This window comes from Botrytis fragariae (assembly GCF_013461495.1).
Source record: "Botrytis fragariae strain BVB16 chromosome Unknown tig00000012, whole genome shotgun sequence".
In the NCBI taxonomy this organism is placed as follows: domain Eukaryota; kingdom Fungi; phylum Ascomycota; class Leotiomycetes; order Helotiales; family Sclerotiniaceae; genus Botrytis; species Botrytis fragariae.
The window spans coordinates 991427-1009559 of NW_023500989.1; the positions used below are offsets into that span (position 1 = coordinate 991427).

An 18133-nucleotide genomic window follows, 5' to 3' on the forward strand; every position below is an offset into this window, starting at 1 on the left:
TACTCTTCCCTTGCATCTATGAGTACATACATACCCTCATTTCCAAACCTTACCAGTACAATACTTACTTATATCTACCTAGCTTGAGCATTCGCCCATCTACTCAGATCTCCTCTGCATAACCAAATCCAAATCCAATCCCATACCTCCCACTCAATCACGCATCACCAGCGCGTAGCCCACGCGAAAACCCACCAATCCGCATCTCCCCTCCCAGTAAAAGTTCAAAACGTCCCGAAAACCCCAAAACCACTCTCACAACCCCCCGTACGTCCAAGTCCAAACCAGGATACCATCATAAGAATCATAAGCCAAGCCAGGATCACCAATCCACAAGCGAGACACATCTCAATCATGCAATCTCCATTCCGCAATTCCATTCGCCCGCTGCCCAAAACTAGTGGCTCTTTCTCCACGCCAGGGGGAAAGGGATGAGGAAATCTCATATCATAGTACGAACTAACTGAAACCTTTTCCATCGCGAGAAAACGCGACTCACCTAAAGTATAAGAATATCTTCGCGTCTCAATTAAAACATCGAGGAGAAATGGCGATTCTTCGTGTTCTTTTCGTTTTCGAATCGTGAAAAATGATGTGCATGAGAACGCGATCCATGAAAGGAACGAAAATGGACATTTCTATTATTACACTCCTGCAGCTTTAGCTTTAGCTGCAAGTATCTGGGTACATATCATTTCATATCATTTCATATCATTTCATATCATTTCATATCATTTCAAATCATATTATTCCCCTCGCATCATCAAAAGTTTGATCAATTCTTCACTTCAATCGATTAAATGTCTAATCGATTCCACCTTTTCCTGATATACTCGAGACAATACTACCTTCTTCACCATCATGCCTTTCCATACTAATAATGCTACTCGACCAATTGAATCAGAATGAAGTTTCGTTTCCACGCGTTCACATTCACCGGCTCAAGAATATGGTCGCGATTGCTGCGACCTTTCGCTCTTGATGTTATGCATGCATAATTATTGGTATTCATTCGTTAATCACAGAGGCTATGCTATCTAATGTTGTACTTGATTTTTTGATGTGCATAACGTGTCATACTGATTCTTTTTCTGAGTGAAAGGTTGTATATTCAATTTGCGCTAAGAGATAATCATATACTTGCTCGATGCCACTTGCATGTCGACTGTTGTTAATGTAAAGATAGTTGGTGTGTAGGCCCCAATGAGCACCTTGACTAGCTAGAGATAATAAGAATAAAAGTAGAACTGAAACCGATGATAAAAATAATGATTTATAGGTAGTGCAATCCCTCAGCCACTTAGTCAATCTCTCCCAATCGTGGAGCTTTACCTTCCCAGCCAACTTGCTCGTAGTAACGGAAGACGAGGTCGTAGCCGTCAAAGTCGTGTACGATCCTATCAACTCTACGGTATCCGGGAATGTTTTCCATTCTGGCACTTCTCAGGCGAGCGGCGCCTGCACTCTTCATGGCGGAGGCAGAATCGCCAAGCAATGTTAATTCTCTTCCCTCGGCCGAATTGTTCTTCGATTCAAAGAGAGTAACACTGAAACGACCGGGCTTGAAAATATCAACAACGTGCTCGATAATGTCAGCCGTCTCACGACCAGTTTGGCAGCCAGGCACGTTGGTCTCGAATGATGCATACGAGCATTGAGGTTCAGGCGTAACATGGACCGTGAAGTAATGCGTAGCAGCACCTGCTTGATCAGGAGCGGGAATAACTCCATTGGCTGAAAATCCACACGGAGTGAAGAGATAAGCATCAACGCGTGCATCAGGGTACTTCGAGGTAGGATAAACATCCGATAGACCGCAAGCTTCAGAAACTACCGTACCAAGAGCGTGACCCTCAGTTCCAAGCTCTTCGGGGAATGATACCTCATCATCCGGTGTGACAAGACCTCCGTTGTGATCGGAAGATGTGTTGCTAAAGACGTCAAAAGTTTCATCAGTATTGGTGCTTCCGGCTGTTGTACCACTGATGCTCAAATCGGTTCTACTCAATTCACCAAGACTGTCTTCTGCATCCTTTCGTGCTTCGATAGCCCGACTGGCATACTTGGTCTCCGCGGCCGCAACTGCGTGATCAAGATAGAATTGTTTGGCATTATTTGGCTCCAGGTCAGTCATGAGAATCTCTAGGGTTTCATCTGGGCCTTGGGAACAATCACCATCCAAGGATAGAGCCTGGTTGGGCATGTTCAGGACCTTAGTCTCCGTGACCGATCTTTCTGCATCCGGGGTTCGAGGCGGTGTAAGATCGGTATTAGGGTTAGTCAAGTATAGGTACCAATGATCTCCGTTCATCTTGCCAACCATATAGGCGCTTCCACCTAAGAACATGTCATCGAGATATTTGACTTCATCTTTCCAACTACGATGTGGACCTTGCTGTTTCTCAGGGAACAAGAAGTTCTTTCGGCTGTAAAAGACTCGGTAAGGTTTGGCAGCAGTCTTGACATCCTCAAGAGATTTACAATCTTGGGCCGGGAAACCTGCATGGACGGCCGCAATTCGCAACATTCGACGAAGCCCAAGCAATAAGGTGGTAGTACCGCAAGTCTTGAGAATAAGCTTGTGAGGGAAAACGAACATGCTAGATTCAGAGAGAAGGTAGGCATCAACATGCTCAGACTCAACGACTGACAAGACCTTGCAATTTACAAGATCTAGCATTCCTGTCCATGTTTCGGCCGAGACGGACTTGAGTCCATCTTCTTTAGCACCAATAGGCAAGTCCTTTGGAGAGGGAGCAAACCAAACTTCTAGAAGCTTTTCTGGGCCTAATATTGTCAGCTTATGTTTTCTCCGAAATAGTGTACAAATACGAACCTTCGAAAGCGTTGCTAGAATCGAGATCGATAGTAGCATCGCGATTGATGGTGAGCTGAGGTGTAGCTTCAGAAGGTGAAAATGTATATTGGGATGGGATTTCGAGGTTGACCATCTCTAACGTGAGGGTGCGATAATGCACGTAGTATCGGATTTATGCTTGGTGATGGTAGAGTATGTGATTTTTGCTAATTGGCAAAGTACTGTGAAGCACTATCTGCCACCCAGACGAACCTTGCGGTGTTCGACTGAGAAGAGAAGGCCCACAGAACCGTGGGATATGGGATGTGCTGGCGAAGCCAGCAAGATATTCAGAATATAGACGTCACGTAGGAGACGTTAAGGAGGTCGGGTGCAAAGAGGGATGAAGGAGTCCTTAACCGAAGGAATGTTGGATTCGGTGAGCTCGCTCTGATAGATGCCGATACCGTGAAAAGATATCGGGTCTAGCAGACGAGTAGTATCTGCAGTTTTAGGTAACGGAGTTTGTTTGAGTGTTTGGGGGCGTGGCTGGTGTTATCTGGGCCTAGAGAAGAGAAAGGGGTTGGTTAGCAAAATGGAAGAAGATTTGGTATGATTCAGACAGAAAAATCTAATCATTCTCCGCTTTATCAAGTGAATTATTGCTTTTCACGAGTCACTAGACCCTCGTAATCAAATCATCTGGCTGTTCATGTCCACACACACAGGGGAAGTATAATTGAGATGATAGGCAAATGTTCAGGACTGAAGCCGTTGAAGGCATTGAACTGTGGAAGAATACACTAGCAGATAGAAGAGGGAAATAGAAATTCTTACTTTGCTGGTTTGGAAAGGAAGCGTAGTAGATCTTTAGTGCTCATAGAGAATTGATAAAGTACTGATAGGGAAGCGGTATTCGCAGTCAAGTGTACCTAACACTGACTGTGACTTTGGTTGCAAAGATTGCAGTTTCAATAACGATATATATTCATTGAAATCTTCATTGAGATGTCCAAGAATAGCAAAGTAGCAACACGAAGACTTTTGCGTCGTTGGAATGGGTCTTCAATGGGTGCAGTGTGGATTTGTTGCGTTGGTTGCTTTGGAAAAACTTTTTTTTTTGTTTTGGGTATAGGTAAGGTCTAAGACAACATGCGTCATTGGTCAGTTTATTCCGTACCAGTACATCGTATTTGATTGACATGAACAGTTCGATGACCTACCAAAAGTTCTAGAACTTTTTATAGAAGCTCTATGAGGATAATAGCTGGAACCAAAATGAAGAAGACAATTCGAGGTGAATGTGAGAGCGAAGACAGAAACGAAAAGTTTGAGGGTGAGGGATTTATATTCTTTTTTTGTCTTCACCGTCGGAAGGGGAAGATAAGATATTATTATTGCTATTTTTCCCAATTATCAGATCGCTCGATCATTTAACGATGGGCAGCAACAGCTTTCTTGGCGGAAAGAGCAAAGGCAGGTAGATGTGGGTTTGGTAGCGGTACCAGGTAAGGTTGGTAAAGGTTTATGTTCATTCCCCCTGCCCCGCACTTACCAAATAGAGCGGTGAACCCCACCAAAGAGTAACATAACAGGCCTGCTTACCTAATCGAAGGAAATAAATATCCGTCATTTTGGGCTTAGAATGTGAACTTTGAACAACTCATTGTGACATAAGTATGGGGTTTGGATGCGATTTGAAGACAGCTAATAGCTCAGCTTATGAAATTTTGCATTCAAATGGTCACACACATTCACGGCGCAATGGTGTATATCTACGTTAGCAATACAGAACGCTCTCACCATATACCAAGCCCATTGAAAACCATCGCCATATTTAATTTTGCTAAAAGCTACATATTTATTCTAAATCTTTCCTCTTTCATATTCATGCCACTTTGCGATATCGCATTCGCACTTTCATCCTCGCTTGAATGATTTGACCACCAGAAACCTGAGTGTGGGACAATCAAATTTGGATTGGATGGGGTATCGATTCGTGTATGATTCTCACTCATCGTTAGTTATTACTGTAAATTTCGTCTAATTTAAATGGACCTATGCATCCAAACCCCCTTCGATCATCTCCCCCAACACATCCCAGGCTTTCGCCTCCTCCCCTCCGCTCGCCCTAGCCACCCCTCTCAATCCACTCCCTACGAACCTAACTAACCTATCAAATTCTCCTTTCATTCTCTTCAACTTCTGCGCATAGGATTCGACATCACGGTCTTCCAATCCGGGTGATAAGATACTCAAATCCACTTCCATTTCATCTTCCGAGTCCTCGTCCCTTTGCTTTGCAAGACTCATTCTCATACTCATCCTCATATTCGTCGATTTTCGCGGTGTTGGGGGCAAATCTAGGGACGCTAGTGATAGATCCATGATCTCCTGTTGTTTTTCCATTGTCTCTTTACTAACAGCCGCATTTGCAGCCTGGGCATCTTCCAGTTTGATACCCAGATCAAGTATCTTGATGATAGTGTTGTGAATAAGCTCAAGCTTACTACCGAGAAGACATTCATCGGTGATGCGCTTGATGAACAATGTATGGACACGAATCATTGCATCAATATCCTCGACTTCTTGAAGATTCTGATACATTTTTTGGGAGCGTTGTTCTATTACTAAGGATGTGAGGTAATAGTATAGAGTGTAGTAAAACCAGAGAAGACGAGTTCGGAGGGAGTAGTAGAGGGAACGTTCATCGGTGGTACTGGTTAAACTATGACGATCGGAGACTAGGCGTTCTCTGGAAAGAATATGAGAACTACGACGAATTTGGAAGAGAAAGGTAAAGATTGCTTGATATGAGGGTATTGTTTGTGGAGTAAGTATTATTTGGACAGGCCAGGAGAGGTGATATATAGGTTCGATTATGGAGAGTACCTTGACTGATCTTCGACATCTATTGATATCTCGACTCCTTTGTGAAAGAGGTCGGATTCGTAGTCGAAGTCGTTCTGGGATTATGGATGGATGGGAACCAATTGTACTTTGTGCGAGCTCTGTCAATGGGAAACGATCATTCCAGGAAGAATCTAACGTATCTAACTTATCGAAAATAGATGACATGAAGCTGGAGGAAGAAATACCATCGGCGATGAAGTAGACATGAGCTAATGCATCGAGGGCATTATGTAAACCGCAAGATTCGAACAGAGTTTGGCGCAATTTATTTGAGGTATGATGATGCTTGCTCCTGATCCACTTTTCGAAGGCTACATCAAATAACTCGGAGAAAGGGGCCAAGAAAAATCTGGAGGTATTGCATACGGAATCAAAGTCGAGCTTTGGTTCTATCTTCCTCTTTAATCGTACAGATTCGAATTGATTTAGCTGTTTCAGAACAACAACGCTTTTGCCAGTATTAAAGATTCTTTCCGCAGCAGTTTGAAGGAAACTCGGAGCATGTAACACGCCACTTTGGGTCTTGCGTAGCTTAAAGCGAGACTGCCAAATTGAAGACGGATCTGAGTTTCCAGTAACTTCAGAGACAAAGAATACGTTATCTCCACTGCTGAGCTCACCTTCCTCCATCCATGATCTTATTGGCCTTAGGTAGATTTGAAAGCACTGAAAGAAGATCTTACCCATGAAGGAATACATATTATCATCTCCAGCCATCTGGGAGGTACAAGTTTCGTCGTATAGGAACTCGAGATACCGGAACGCATGGGCATATGGATCATGCTCAACTCTTTTGATGATATCGGCCAGTCTGCTAAGAGGTTTGGTAAAATCTGCCAATTCGTTTTGTAGACTTAGAAGACTCACAACAACATCTTTCGATGGAGCAACAAATCTACTCTGGATGTTGGATAGCCTAGTGTCCAAATCCATAAGCCGCTGAGAAATAGATGATTGCAGAACCTGTAATAACGGCACGTTTTGAGGTTGTTTTACCCAGGCTCGAAGAACAGCTAATGCTGAGCCTTGAGTTGCAAAGCTTTCCATTAGCATATCATAACCTTCCGGAGTCAAATGCTTGAAGGTATAACTCTTCAAAGGTTTAATAATCCGAATATCACGAGGGTTTGGTTCGAAAAGGGAGCTCAATGATCCAGCAAACATGAAGAGAATTTCTCGAACCCCCTGAAGTTCGGTGATAGGTTTTCTAACAGTTTTTAGCTGAATGCCATTTACGCTTGGTGGTTTCTGCCAAAATTGTGCCTTCTTCAATCTATTCAAGGTGTCCTCCTCAAGTGTATTCACAATGAAATCTTGGGGTCTCCTGGTGTTGTCATCATCCAAGCTCGATTCTCCTGTTGATCTGGTCGACTCTGTCAACTCTGATCGAGTATCTCCAAAGGCATCATCATCATCATCATCATCATCATCAGAACTATCCGCCCCAAAATCGACATTCCTCCAAATACTTTTTTCACGTAGCAGAGGATCCTCGGCAACAAGATCTCGCCATTTCAAAGGGGGCTCGGTTTCAGGATCCAATACTTTGATCAATTCCAGATCTTCAATCCTCGACTTAGAAACTGGTTTATTCGATAATTCAAGAAGTAGATGTAGAATTTCGGATGTCCATTTCAATTTCAGTTCAGGTAGTTTCTGCAAACGCTCCTTGAGCGCATCTGCGAGTGGATCTTCATTGTATACTCGAAACTTTTCGTCCAGACCTTCAAGTCGATCCTGAATATCAAATTGGTTCGTTCGATTGTAGTTACCATGTCTGAGTGCTCGAAGAGCAGTTTCTCGACAAGTATTGAACCTGGCAGGATCAGACTAAACTGGTCAGCCCTTTGATTCTGAGGATATTGAAGCAGTGAAGAAGACGATCCAATAAAAACAGAGATGTTTACCTGTGGGGAAAAGGAAGTGATTAATGTAACAAGCTCATCCGTTAAAGCTCCCAGCTTTGCAAGATGCGCCATTGTATTAGTTCATTAGCAAGCTTGTCTCTATGATATAATTCATAAACTTTTGATCAATGATATGCTGGATGGAAGTTCACTCGAAATAGTGAGTGGTAGTAGAGTTTATACACTCCTGATCAACGATGGTCGCCGGCGAGACTCATCGAATGCTAAAATCAATATAAATATTGCTGGTATGTTTATTCCGCACGCGCCTCAGAAACAGAAGACGCGATAACAATTCGGCCTTGAATACAAGGCTGTTATCGCTTTACCTAAACCTTACCTATTCGAATCTACCTAGTACCTTATTATTATTAGCCTGCAGGTGTGACAAGGCAAATCCCATCCCCTTTTTTAGGGTCTTCAGTTAGGTCGGTTTTATTTTCCATGATCTTACGCGGCGCTGGAGCTTCAATGACTTTAGAATCTCGACACATCTTTTGAAGCCAGAGATCATCAATATGGCTGTAGCACGCCCAATTCGAGTCCTAGGCTTACTAGCCATAGGATTATGGATGTTTTTCTTATATCAAGTTTTTGGTCCACCAAAACCAGACCTTGGGCCTGGAGATACACTTGCCAATATAGAAAGAGATCCTAACCTAGATCGTATGCGCCAAATCCCGTTCAATGCCAACTACCTTGAATGTCATGCTAACACGTTTTATAGCTACTGGAGAACCAGAAGGTGTGTTATGGAGAGCCGATCAGGGCTATGGACTAGGCGCCGAGGGAACGAGTCGAATCAATGCTACTCTTTTATCTCTGGTTCGCAACGAAGAGGTTGATGGTATGGTTCAGGCTATGCGAGACTTGGAAAGAACATGGAACCACAAGTTCAATTACCCGTGGACATTTTTCAATGACGTACCATTTTCAGAGGAGTTTAAACGTCGAACTTCTGCAGAAACGAAGGCAGAATGCAGATATGGTACGCAGCCCTGCATCTCATGATATCTGTCAACTCTAACAATCCTAACAGAAGAGATTCCCAAAGAGCATTGGGAAATGCCCTCATGGATCGATCCAGAGCTTTTCGAAGAATCGGCAAAGATACTGAAGGAGAATGACATTCAATATGCCAGCATGGCATCTTACCACCAAATGTGTCGATGGAATAGTGGTTTATTCTACAAGCATCCAGCCATGGCAGATATGCAGTTTTACTGGCGTGTCGAGCCAAAGGTCCATTTTTTCTGCGATGTAGACTATGATGTGTTCAGGTATATGCAAGATCAAAACAAAACTTACGGATTCACCATCAATCTTTACGATGCGCCTCAATCAATTCCATCCCTATGGCCCGAAACCACAAAATTCTTGGCCGCACATCCAGAGTACATACACGAGAATAATGCAATGAATTGGGTTACAGATAGTGCGCGCAGACCAGAACATAATCGGAATGCAAATGGCTACTCTACATGCCATTTCTGGAGTAATTTCGAGATTGCCAACATGGATTTCTGGCGCAGTCAAGCATATGAGGATTACTTCAACCATTTGGATCGTGCTGGAGGTTTCTTCTATGAGCGATGGGGAGATGCGCCAGTTCATAGTATTGCCTTGGCACTTTTTGAAGATTCGAGCAAAATTCATTGGTAAGTTTCGAGTCCTTAACGTGAAATTCGTGTCCATGACTGACCTTTTTCTACAGGTTCCGTGATATCGGTTACCAGCACATCCCTTACTTCAATTGCCCTAATTCGCCAAAATGCAAAGGTTGCCAGGCGGGACGATTCACAGACGGAGAAGCTTGGCTACACAAGGAGGATTGTAGGGCAAACTGGTTCAAATATGTCGGTATGGGCTGAATGAGGATGGAACCGGGAATGACCAAAAGGAATATAGATGGTGATAACGGTTGACATATTGTATTTAAGTGTCTTTATGATGTTTGAAAGTTTAAAGCAGGCAAGCATTGGCAAGGCGTTTGGTAGGATTTCGGGAAACATGACAAATTATTAGAGTATAATATGGCACGGCTCATGAATTACATATACCAGCAGGAGTGCTTTTGGAAATTGACACCCAGGTAGAATATCGGTTAACATTATCCACAATTCCTTTCAAGCGTATTCTATAGCATCATTCCAGTGATTTATCGGACAGGAGACCGCTTAGTTCGTGTAGTGACTGTTTCTTTACGATGCCATCAGCCCAATGTAGCGAGCGTTCAGTCCGACAATTTATTAGTTTCTGAAAAAACATTGCCGAAGTCTTGCATGATCGTGCGACTTGAGTGTTTACCGCGAATATTTCTAGCAAATGCTGCCGAGGTTTCTCCCTCTCCATACGTCTCAATCAAATTAAGAGATTGGGCGAAACCTCTTCGAAATGAGTCGTGTCTGGTTCCGAGGCCTGTATGTATCCACGCGGGGCTGCATATGGAGATAGGCAGAAACACCGAGGCACCTTGTGCCGATCATACGATAGATTGTTGTATACAGAATACCTAGACACAGGTTTTCTTTTTCTATTTCCTAGATGAGCTAATTTTTTTGTTCGTTATATCTACGGATCTTTGTCTACAGTATTTGTTTCCGTGCTCTTCTGTTCTCCTGGGCCGCATTTCTTGTGATTAGGCTCGTCGACAAGATGTCGAACTTTGAGGACATAATCAGAGAAGCTTGCAGTAGCAGAGACATTGCAGGTGCAGTGCTGGTAGGGGGAGATAGCTCTGGTATGCATATTTCCTTGATTCAACAAATTAGTTGGTAACCGGTGTTCATTAGTGTGGACACGAGCACTATAATCTTCGAGTACATGTTCAACATGGTTCTCAAAGCTCATTGGATGTCTTCTTGATTTTTTTCGTGTCAGGATATTTCATTGATGAACATGTCCAGGGAAATTCTATTATGCCAAAGCCTTTGGATCTCAGTCTCTTAAAGATCCCTCGGAGCCTATGAAATTGGACAGTGCCATGTGGTTTGCTTCCTGCACAAAACTTTTCACAACCATCGCGGCATTACAGTGTGTTGAGCGAGGGCTTTTGGATCTCGACGGTGATATATCAGAGATCTTACCAGAGTTCAAGGGTGTACAAATTTTGACAGGTTTTGATGAAGAAAGCGGGAAGCCAATCTTAATAGACAACCATAAACCTATAACGCTTCGGTTTGTTATTCCCGCGGTATCCTAAATCAATACAAAACATGAAACTGATCATACTAAGACATCTTTTAACCCACTCATCTGGACTTGCATACGATTATTTCGGTAAGTAATGTAAATTCAAGGCGTTGAAGGCAACAACTAAGTACGTTGAAGATCCGTTACTATCACGGTACACAGAATATATCAATAAAGGCTTGCCTATGCCCACAGACGGGGAATTCTTAGTCAAAGAACGCTTTAAATTCCCACTCCTATTTGCCCCTGGTGAGTCATGGACCTATGGAGTTAGTATTGATTGGGCTGGCCAGATGGTAGAAAGAGTCAATGGCAACATCTCCTTGGAAATATACTTCAGAAAGAACATATGGGGGCCTCTTGGTATGGACAACATGACCTTTCACCCGACTCAACACCCAGAGATTTTCTCAAGATTAATCGCAATGAGTAAACGAGAAGGAGGTGTCACTCAGTATGGAACAACGGACGATCCCACGAGTAAAGCCAAATATACCAGTCAAGTACCATTTGATCCAGCTACTAAAGACTGTCAAGGAGGCGCTGGGACATTCGGAAGTCCCGTTGATTATTTCAAGTGTTTACAAAGCATTTGTGCCAATGATGGGAAATTACTAAAATCGGAAACTGTTGATGAGATGTTCAAGCCGCAGCTGAGTGAAGCCTCAAGAAAAGGCTTGATGAAGAGGCTTTCTATCCCAGAAGTTAACGAATGTTTGGGTGCATTTCCCAAGGGGTTGAAAGCGGATTGGGGCCTCGGAGGTATGATTAATTTGGAAAATATCGGTGGTAGAAGCAAAGGCTCGATCGCCTGGGGAGGATATCCAAACCTTCAGTGGTGGATCAATCGTAAAGATGGAATATGCGGTATATGGGGCTCGCAGTTAATTCCGCCTGGAGATCCAAAGACAAATCGATTGTTTACTGCTTTTGAGGACGAAATACATAGGAAGGCCGGTGTTTCTCGGGAGAAGTTGTGAGGTTCGAGAGTTGATTTGGCAAGTGATTATTTGTGACCTGTTGTAGGGGCAGTATATTTGGATCCCATCTCTTTCTTCAATCAGTAAAAGTTACAAGCTCTATCTCATGATGATGATGATGATGGCGTTTTTCGGTGTAGGGGATTTTCCTTTGTGGAAAGTATCATATACGAAGCACGTCGAAGTTTGCATTTATACAGGAACCAGTTGTTCATTTCTAAAAACAATCAAAAACAAATGCAAGATTGCCTTTCAACTTTTACATAACTTCCTTCTTTCCCTTTTCAGTCCTTACAAATATACACCCGCTGCTATAGTGTCGGCGTTTCCGTATTAAAATAGGAAAGAGCCATCTATTCCAACAAAAAATAGTAAGAGATGATATTTTCGGATCTTGACCTTTTCCAAGTTCAACTGCATATGATTTGGACAACTCGTAGACCTATGAACGACATCTTTATCTACCAACCTACAACTCATTGAAATGTCCGTCACGACGTTGAATGGCCAACCTACACTTAATATTTCCGGTCCTGGCCAGACCGCTCTCTCCCGTCTCGATCCGCTCAAAAAAGTCTTCACCAAATTCTTTTCTTCTATTCCACAAAAAGTACGAGGTCATGTTGTTGCCGTCATTGGCGAACTTATTGGCACAACTGCTTTTCTATTCATCGCATTTTCCGCAGCTGAAGTCGCTCTCGCGTCTGCAAATGATAACAAAGGCGATAAAGTTAGCTACGAGACAAAATCGATTAGTACAACTCAGATATTGTTTATAGCGTTTGGAGCTGGAATAAGTTTGGTGGTTAATGCATGGACTTTCTTCCGTATTAGTGGAGGGCTATTTGATCCAGCAGTGCGATAGTAATCCAAGTCTAAGTTTTAGAGTCTGCACTAACTGTGAAAGGTCTCCATCGCATTATTCTTCGTCGGTGCAATTGATTTAACTCGATGTGTTTTACTTTGTGTAGCACAATGTGTGGGTGCAATTGCTGCTTCAGCAATGGCTTGTGGTTTGTATCATGGAGGGTTACATACAGCAACTACACTTAAGCCTGGAATGAGTCCAGCACAAGGAGTTATTCTTGAGATGATACTCACATGTCAGCTCTGCTTTACTGTTCTCATGCTCGCGGCTGAAAAACACGAAGCTACATTTCTGGCGCCTCTGGGTATTGGATTATCTGTATTTATTGGGGAACTAGCTGGCAAGTCAACCTAAATCTATCCCAAGAGCTATCTTGAATTTATACTAACGAAACAAAGGGGTCTTCTGGACCGGCGGCTCCATGAATCCAGCCCGTTCCCTCGGTCCCGCAGTCATAACCTTAAGTTTCCCGAGCTACCACTGGATCTACTGGGTTGGTCCTATTGCCGGCGCCGGTCTAGCAAGCATCATCTACAAACTAATCAAAGCACTCGAGTACGAAACCGCACAGCTTTCCGAAAGCGAAATTCACGCTCATCCCGTTGATGATTCAGAGAAAGCATCGGGACACACGGGTCCTTGCGAATGTATGTGTTTCAAAGCGGCGGCTCAAGGACAATCATCAACCGGAAGTATGCTACAGGTTGCTACGACGGATGCTAGGAAAAGCTCAAGTTTGGTTCCGACAAAAAGTACGAAGAGTGGAAATTCAGAAGTGAAGAAGACTGAGACGGTGGTGGAGGAGCCCGCGAAGACTGAGACGGTGGTGGAGGAGCCCGCGAAGACTGAGCCGAAGCCTCTTCCGGCGGCTGATGATGGTTTCTTCGGGGAGATGTATGCAGATTGAGTGAAAAATCACGACATGGTTCTAGGAAGGGTGTTGGTATTATTGTTTGTCTAAAGGTGGACGATTGTATTATAAGATTGATTTAGTGAATTATTGAATAACTTCTCCCTTTTTCGAAATGATTGGGGTGGTTAATGATAAGGTTCTGTGCCGGCATGAGAGGTTTAGTTCAAATTATTCTACCTTGATTCTTCTAAATGCAAATGCTACAATAGTTTTCCTTGCACATGTGTATGATATCTTTGTGAGTTTGATTCCGACTTAAATATCGGTCTTTTCGACTGTGCAAGAAACTCGCTTCAGTCATTCATATCATACACGCCATTAAGAATAGTGACATGCTTAATACCTAGTTTTTGAAGTTGTCCTTTCATACATGTGCACCTTGATGAGAACAGTTATATATGCCGGTGAGTTGATGATACTAGTGCCTTCTATTTATGGCTACGTGCCACTGACAAAAAGCTGGAGAATGTAGGCTTTCTAGATGGATGAAGTGTTTCAAGAGGATGAAATATTCCTCGTGTATTGCCCATGATAGTGAACAAAATATAATGATGTCACAAGAGAAGCAGCTCGATATTATATTTGCACTCAAATATCTACTCATCAGTAAGTAGATGGGCACAGAGAACATCAGATAAGAAGGCATAGATTATTGGTTTCAAGATGCATATATTCTCATTATACTCATATATGCATCTGTTTATATCTCTTCACAAGATACACAGGCCGGGGAGACGAAGAGAATGAAAGTGGATGTGCAAGTGACAGTGATAGTGAAGCTTGGGTTTGATGAAGATTAGCATGCAAGCGGAAAGATAGAGTGCGAGCGAGTCCAGTGGAATGTGCAATCAGGAGATATTACATCGATTTTGAAATCTACCTTGACACGTCAAGTTATCATCCGATTGTCCACCCAATCCTCCCCATATACATCATGTACCATATAAGAGATACATAGCTCTTACAGGGCACTTAGGATCAATACCCTATTCCTTTATACCTTTAAGCTCACTCAGTATGGGTGATGATGTGGTGGCTAGACCGTGATCTAACAACGTATACCGAGCCGACATTCATAGCAAAATCGTACAGGAAGCCAAATTCGATGATTCTGAAACCAGAAACTTCCTACTTACTTCATGAACGTTTTGAATGCTGGAAATGTGAGGAGAAGATATGGCATTTTAGTGTATGCAAAGCTGGATGTGGTTGAAGATATACTGTTCAGTTTCAGGGACGAGAATCAACTCATATCGAGGGGCGAAGACACAGACGAGAGGCTACGATAACTTGTTAAAGTAAGCACGATCACAAAGGCATTGGTCCAAATCTCTAGCTTGAACTGAATGGTTAAAGGCTAGAGAAATGAAGTAAAATTGTTTCTTCATTCACGGATTGAGATGAAAGCCATTCGACTTGCTACCTATTTCCAATAGTTATCTACACATGTTGAAGTAAGACCATCAAGGAACAAGATATTGCGGTCAGATTCATGATCACAAAATGGAAGATTCTCTTCCCTCTACTTCCTCCCATGGACACACAGATAGCATCTTACCACACCCCCCTACTCTACACAAATTCTACAGCAAATCCGCAAATCCGTCAGGAAATATGCCTGACATGAATACTCATTTCATCTCTCCCCCTCTATCAGAATGTGCCTCGAGGGATAAACAAAGCAGTGGCTCAATTTCGAAACGTGATCTTCAGAGGAATATACGACGTCTCCTGTTGTCAGCCAACACTCTATAGACATACCTTACTGACTTCCTTAATCTACGGAACATACACTCCAGATAAAACAAAATCCATGTAAAAGAGTAAAGGGTACATTCCTCCCTGCCACGTATCCCCCGTCTACAACTGGAGTGAGACATTGTTGGATTGATGGAATGGACAAGGAAGGGGCAGCGCACTACAGGAAATGAAGCTCGATTTGCTATCAAATGCTACGAATATTGCAAATTAAACATCATAGATCTAGTATTTACTCCAGAGCCCAATATCCAAGCTTCCCCCTACACCACAAGAGCAAATAGTGTTGTACGATAAATTACACAGCAAAGCTTCACTTCATAATTGGTTGTACGTATATGCACTCAGCAACGAAAGTAGAAGTTATGCGAGTGAGTGAGCGCGTAGAGTATATCTATGATTTGAATCGACTAAGCAGATAACCCGCAGCATACATACATACATACATACATACATACATACAAAGATCTAGTATATTTAAGTCTCCACGATATTGAATTCTGCGATGTAAGTATGCGGCACAAGAAGTAAGTAGAGGAAGGGGTTCGTAAACTACCAACTAGAGATCCTAGAGTATCAACAAACGTATGATTGCATCATACGAAAGATAGACTTTCTATGATGTCTCAGCCAGTCTAGGCGCAGCGCTTGGATCGGAAGAGCGTCGATAATTCAATAGGAACGACATACGATACGTGCACGAAGAGATGTGCGAGTGAACATGGTTTACCGAAGGCCAGAGCAGGTGACTGAAACGGAGTGATGATCACCACCGGACCGTTACTCACACAGGAAACCAAGAAGCGCCATGCGACGAAAGACGTGGCAGTGAGGCGAGTCTTGGAAGGTTTGAAACAGGTAGATCCGATACATGGCCGTCTGGTACAGATCGCGATTGACGAGACTTAAATTGGTTTGCCTGCTGATGCGTTCATGATGGAAATAGAAATTGTCACGATCGCCCTTTTACATACGTACATGAAAGACATTGTGAGGCATGTAGATCACTGTGGATACAACAAACGGTGAATTTTCTATGATCATGGGCTTTTAGCTACTTTCATCATTAATTGAAGCAGCATAGGGTTTCACGATGCTTCTGGAGACAAATAAAAATTCTCAAAGGAAGATTATGTAGTCGATACAATCTCCGTGTAGCCATCCATTCACACCATCTTAATAAGCGCTTTCACGTACATACATATATATATGTCTGAGTTTTAGGAGTATTTACATGCGGCGCAGACTTTTTCATCGGAAGCAGAAAGCAACCGACAAGGCCAGCACGAGAATACCACGAGATGAGGAAAACGCAGTCTTGAGAGAAAGAGGAAGGTAGAGGAATCCTTCATTCTGTTGCCTACGCGATGTTCTCCATCAGCAGACTATGCCGAGAGAGAACGGACAACGCCCCGTGAAGACCACGATACTTCCTTGTCTTCCATCTTGCTTGTCCAATGTGCCGTCTTACACTTTTGTATGCCGTATATTATATTGGCGGTGTATGCATATCGCATGCCTGTACGCGAGGGAGGGAGGGAATGCAGTGACACACGAAGGAATCCTTCAATTTCTCAGAGACAGCGAATGAGCAAGAGCGGTGAGCCCCCCGTTAGCATTCAAGCATTCTACCGAAGCGAGAGAACTTTGAAGAAGAAGAAAAGAATCCTCTGGGAGCGAGCGGCGCAGGAGATTCTAGAAAACTTCTGGTGATTTTCCCTCGATTGGAAGGATCCTTCCCCCATGTTTCTAATTCGGAATCAGAGAGGGAGGGCTTTTTGGTAATGCACGCGTGCTTACGGCATCGTAAAGATGAACAGCTTACATCGAATCAACTAGATTGCGCCTCCTGAGTACTTAATCAATGCTACATCACAGCGTGGTCGAAATGAAGCTTATGCTACACTATTGATCCCTCGCATCTCCATGACATATTAGAAACACTACAATTAGAATCTCATCCCCGTCGCCGTTACAATATCTCGAAAACATGGAACAAAATAAAAATCCTTGGAAAAAGAATGAAATCGAATGAGGCAGGATGGGAAGATTGTGTCATGGTGGGCTTTTCAATCATCAGTCAAGAAAAAGTGTTTCCCATCCCCCCCAAACACCACCTTTGCTGTGCCGTTCGACTGCCACGCAGCTGACAGCATCACGCAAGATTGTTTTTGCTGTGCCGTGCCGCTAAAGATCGTAAAAACCATGTGGCATGACGGGCCATGTCCCCAGAGATGGTAACATGTGAAGGTTGAACATGTTTGCAGTGTAGGGAAAGAAGGTCCACTATTCACGACGAGAGTATTTCCAGGTTCGTACACGGAACATGGATTTTGGGGGTGGAGTTCGTGGCGAGCGCGGACATGGGAGATAAATGGCAATAATTTAATCAGAGGTCAATCAAGAAGGTAGGTACATGTTTAAATTAATGATGAGGGTTGCTCCGTAAGTGGTCTTTGCAGCGCGGGAGTAGATGCCGGGCTGGCTCTGTCTCTCGTCTCCACAAACTCTTACCCTCCCAAGAATCATCGTACCAACATGACAAGGCAGCAGTATAAACAGAGATGTGAGAGGCTGGAGCGAGTTTTAGTGGCACGGCATGAGGAAAGATAGACCTCCCTAGTCGATGCCGTATCTGTATACCCGCAGCTACTAATGTCCGAGTGTTGTGATAGGGTATGATTGGATTGAAACGCGCGGTTGGAAAATGAAGGGTAAAACGGAAGAATAGCTAAGCAGAGGAAGAATCACCTATATCGGATAATTGGGCCTTACTGTGGGCTGCTTGTAGAATATTGATGGATA

The 18133-nt window shown here is 43.3% G+C and overlaps 4 protein-coding genes across 4 annotated transcripts; 2 read left to right on the plus strand and 2 right to left on the minus strand.

The window, feature by feature from the left end:
• Positions 1-1300: 1300 nt before the first annotated feature.
• Bfra_002534 (putative s-adenosylmethionine decarboxylase proenzyme protein) lies at positions 1301-2951 on the minus strand (the record flags this gene model as incomplete). Its single annotated transcript, XM_037332952.1, has 2 exons — positions 1301-2787; positions 2837-2951. The coding sequence occupies 2 exons, from the start codon at positions 2949-2951 to the stop codon at positions 1301-1303; spliced, it is 1602 nt and encodes a 533-aa protein (XP_037195080.1).
• A 1904-nt stretch (positions 2952-4855) lies between these two features.
• On the minus strand, positions 4856-7689 carry Bfra_002535 (putative spc97 spc98 family protein; the record flags this gene model as incomplete). Its single annotated transcript, XM_037332953.1, has 2 exons — positions 4856-7540; positions 7618-7689. The coding sequence occupies 2 exons, from the start codon at positions 7687-7689 to the stop codon at positions 4856-4858; spliced, it is 2757 nt and encodes a 918-aa protein (XP_037195081.1).
• A 446-nt stretch (positions 7690-8135) lies between these two features.
• Positions 8136-11789, plus strand: Bfra_002536 (putative glycosyltransferase family 15 protein; the record flags this gene model as incomplete). The annotated part of the gene is made up of 9 exons (XM_037332954.1): positions 8136-8283; positions 8345-8605; positions 8657-9275; positions 9332-9477; positions 9940-10018; positions 10260-10357; positions 10524-10794; positions 10853-10896; positions 10972-11789. 9 exons carry the CDS (start codon positions 8136-8138, stop codon positions 11787-11789), a joined length of 2484 nt encoding a protein of 827 aa, XP_037195082.1.
• Positions 11790-12273: 484 nt separating this feature from the next.
• On the plus strand, positions 12274-13564 carry Bfra_002537 (putative mip family channel protein; the record flags this gene model as incomplete). Its single annotated transcript, XM_037332955.1, has 3 exons — positions 12274-12645; positions 12697-12997; positions 13056-13564. 3 exons carry the CDS (start codon positions 12274-12276, stop codon positions 13562-13564), a joined length of 1182 nt encoding a protein of 393 aa, XP_037195083.1.
• Positions 13565-18133: the final 4569 nt, after the last annotated feature.